The sequence below is a fragment of the Leptonotus elevatus genome, chromosome 2 (assembly GCF_054856555.1).
Source record: "Leptonotus elevatus isolate MCC_2025b chromosome 2, RoL_Lele_1.0, whole genome shotgun sequence".
NCBI classification, from domain to species: Eukaryota; Metazoa; Chordata; class Actinopteri; order Syngnathiformes; family Syngnathidae; genus Leptonotus; species Leptonotus elevatus.
The window spans coordinates 20,760,175-20,764,023 of record NC_141240.1 but is presented as its reverse complement, the minus strand read 5'-3'; the positions used below and the strand labels follow the sequence as shown (position 1 = coordinate 20,764,023).

General features: G+C 42.6%; 1 protein-coding gene across 1 annotated transcript; it reads left to right on the top strand.

The window, feature by feature from the left end:
* Positions 1-468: 468 nt before the first annotated feature.
* nudt15 (nudix (nucleoside diphosphate linked moiety X)-type motif 15) lies at positions 469-3,603 on the top strand. Its single transcript, XM_086067671.1, has 3 exons — positions 469-690; positions 1,521-1,717; positions 3,149-3,603. The coding sequence occupies exons 1-3, from the start codon at positions 542-544 to the stop codon at positions 3,268-3,270; spliced, it is 468 nt and encodes a 155-aa protein (XP_085923797.1). The 5' UTR covers positions 469-541; the 3' UTR covers positions 3,271-3,603.
* The last annotated feature ends 246 nt before the right edge of the window (positions 3,604-3,849 follow it).

Genomic DNA, 3,849 nt, shown 5'->3' with positions numbered 1-3,849 from the left:
AAAAGGTTTTAAGGAGGAGCATCTATTTTTCTAAGTGAAAATACTGGTATTTGATTGACAGTTGAGCAGGGCGTGATTTCAGCTCATTCGGAGGTCAACAACATGACAGCAACTTAGGTTGCACACATGATTAGAGTTCATCAGTGACATAAAAACTTAGCAACACTCAAAATGCGTTGCAAGTAAATGAATTGTGCCCAAATAAGTGGTATATGAACCATTTTAACCATTATTTATCAAACGTGCAGCCCACAGTAATTTTGTCCATGACGCGTTTTCCCCCCCCACTATATTAAACATTTCTATAAACATGAACGCATGAACAATGGCAACAATGTAAAAACAAAAAATAATATGAAAATAAACTAAAACGGGGGATTCTCGCACGTCACTTCGGCAATGACGCGTTTGCCAAGACGAGCAAAGCAGGAAGTACTCCGCGGTGAGTCCTCTTGCGTTTCACGGGTGGCTTATCTCTGGTGCAACCGTCTTGCGTTCGCCACGTTTTTTTTTTTACTGCCTGTTTTTATTGCTCGAACGAATGTCACAGAACGCTGCGAGACGTCCTATGGTTGGGGTGGGTGTACTGGTCACTGACGCGGCTCATTCAGGCTGTGTTCTCCTCGGGAAAAGGAAAAGTGTTAACGGAAATGGAAAGTACCAACTTCCTGGCGGCCACCTGGAGTTTGGGTACGTACATACTAGGTAGTACTAAGAAGTGGAACACATCGTCAATGGAACTTAAAAAAATTCAGACGAAAGCAAAATAGATCATCATAACTGCCTTTCGCAGGTCCCATGAAACTTGTTGCCAGGCAGAATTCGGACGCAAATCTTAAATGCGACTACACACGATAATACTGTAGTGCCACTATTCAAAACAAAATTCCCCTTTCATTCAAAAATAACAGCACACATACGAGCGATAATAAAATGCCATTTACATTTTTGACAAAGCTTAAAGGATAACTCAACTTTTTCTGATAAACTGTATAAACTGGTGTCTTCAAATGCCGTCTACATGTCCCGGTCATTACTTTGTCATTTTAGTGCATGCTTGTTTAAAGCTTGAATTTGGGACAAAAAACGTGTGTTCGGCGCCATCTTTAGGTAACACACTGGGATAAACTGAATTTGGTTGTTTGTCCTCTCATTACACGAGGCAATACATACTACATCACTTGTTCCGCATGACGTAGTCGCCCCTGCCACCCACCGGCTCATTCTCGTACACGCCTCCTTAAACGGCTTCTTAGCGAGTTGCTGTTGTCAATCATAGCCAGACCACGCCCAACCATCTCCCCATTCGCAACCCAACGGTCCTCCAGGCAACACCCCCTTTGAGCGCCAATTTCAAATCTTAGTGAGGGGTGGAGCAAGAGTCCGACTTCCTGTTGAGTTACCTTTTAATTTACCGATATACTGATTACAGGGAAAATTCTTGCACATCTTTCAGTCGGTTCTTCGTTTTTTACTGCCGGAGAGCACGGATGATGGAAGCTGTGTTCTTTTATGTACAGGGAGATGTGGGAGGAGTGTGCTCAAAGGGAGGTGTTAGAGGAAGCTGGCCTGCATTTGGCGAACATCCGCTTTGCCTCCGTGGTGAACTCCATCAGACTGGAGGAGCAATATCACTATGTTGACATCATTATGCAAGGAGAAGTGGACAAGGAGCGATCCATAGAGCCCCAGAACTTGGAACCTGAGAAAAATGAAGGTGTGTAATGGAATATTTTGCTGCGAGTACGAGATTGATAATTGTGATTCACTCGAGGGGGTTCTTCACATTATCAATCTGGTACTTCACTAGGCAGAACCGTTCGGGAAGGGCGGGGCTTGCTGTACAATACTTCGAGCTGACTGGACGATGCTGCATCTTTGCACATTTTGTTTGGACCAATCAAGGCAACGGATGAAAATCTTGTCTTCCGTCTCGTCTTTGGGGGTGAGGGGTGGAGCACGAACATCTTTACAAGATAAAAATGCACGAAACGCTTCTCGCTGTTCAAATTCAACAAGGAAACGGTGAGTAAATCTGCAAGAACATAATTAATTGCAGCATCCATTCGTCTGATAGGTTTGTTTGTTTCCCCCGCCATCGGCGCTTTTTGGCTTTGTCCTGCCTAAACAACGCCTGATTCGTCCAATCGAGAAAAGATCGGCTGCAAACTTATCAGCGGGAGCGGTACAAGATGTATTCTCCGGAATTTGTGAACTCATCTTAAGGTTAAACACTGAGATAAACACAATTTGGCTTTTTGTTCTCTCACTCCATGTTACAAACTACGTCACTTGTGGCGCATGACGTAATCGCCCCCTCCACCCACCGTCACATTCTCGTACATGCCTCCTTAACTCATTCACTACCAGCCATTTTCACTGAAGCAAACTCCTTCGCTCCCGGCTGTTTTACTGGATTTTGACTGATTTTGCAAGGCCCACAGAATATTGTGTTCTATTACTATAAAAACATGGAGAATTTAGCTAAGGTTCATTATTATTCACAAATCTGTTTAAAACACTGTTTAAATCTTTTTGCAACATGGCCCTGGTTGACCTCTTATACTCTTCTGCCACCTGCTGACCGCTTTTTGTAATAACTACCATTGCTTTTAGTGACCTCTTCAGGTCAGTGGCTGCATCAAAGTCTTCTGTATGCTCTAGCATTAAAAAAGCATAAACAAAACTTAGCAATACGTTTTTGGGACCATGGCAAATTTAAAATAGAACGTTTTTATACGTTTTTGGGAGCACGTGAGTTAAACATCTTCTTAGCGAGTTTCTGCTGTCAATCACAGCCAGACCACGAACGGTCCTCAAGGCAACACAACAACAGGAGTGGAGCAATACTCTGACATCCTGTTGAGTTACTCTTTAAGGCTTTTTCTAATAAATATTGAAGTAAAAAACAAATATGATTATTCTTTTCTATGTATTTGTTAGTTCATTCTTGGTAGAAAGAGAGTGGAATTATCTATAATGTCTTACAATGTAAAAATTAAGATTTAAGATTTAGTGTCAACTGAAGAATTTAGTCCAACTTGTGTTTAATCAAATGATCTCAGTACTGGTGACCACACAGTCTGTGTGTGTCCATGTCCCATGGCAGTGGTTAACTGGAATTACTTTCTATTCCATCTTAACCCAGGATGGACATGGACACGGTGGGACAAGTTTCCTCCTGAAGACCAGCTTTTTTTGCCACTGGCTCATCTGAGAGAACAAGGATACCAGCCCTTCACCAGTACAAAAGCAGAAACTTTGAAGTAACTGTTAAATTTTTTCCCCCCGAGTCAAACAATCCCCGTGCTTTGCAGCGCAGGTTTGCGTTTTACTCAGTTGTAGCAAAGTGTGCAAGGGTGCATAACAATTTAGACATGAGATCTTTATTTTCATTCACACGGTTGCATACATTTTCCCATGTGACATGATACTCTCACAACGAGCATGAAAGATATTTATTTTGTAATAGCTCATAGTCAGGCATTCACATGAACACTATGTACCCCCAATTTTTTCCCCTTATTGTGTCAAAACATACAAACGCTGGCCTGCATCAAAACCTGGGTTTTATGATTCTTACATGAATGCTACTGTGAGCCACTGGCGCTTGTTTTTTCCTCCAACACAGTTCACTTTCATGTTCTGGTTGTAATGGTATGACGGCATATAAGGGTCACATAGACAGGAAGGGGGGGTGGGGGGGGGGGGGGGAACAAGACAAGATTTAAAGTCATCATGAAGATATTTAAAGTCATCATGACGACAGATGACAAGAGAATCCTGAAGTAGGACGTCACTGGCAGCATTAAGGTCAACCGGTCACGTTGAGCTCGACTACGTCTTCGT

Bases quoted from the DNA above. Each gene is read 5' to 3' on its own strand.
- nudt15 (XM_086067671.1), top strand. From the start codon at position 542: ATGTCACAGAACGCTGCGAGACGTCCTATGGTTGGGGTGGGTGTACTG. The intron at 691-1,520 runs GTACGTACATAC...TTTTATGTACAG, and splicing joins GGCGGCCACCTGGAGTTTGG to GGAGATGTGGGAGGAGTGTG. The intron at 1,718-3,148 runs GTGTGTAATGGA...ATCTTAACCCAG, and splicing joins GGAACCTGAGAAAAATGAAG to GATGGACATGGACACGGTGG.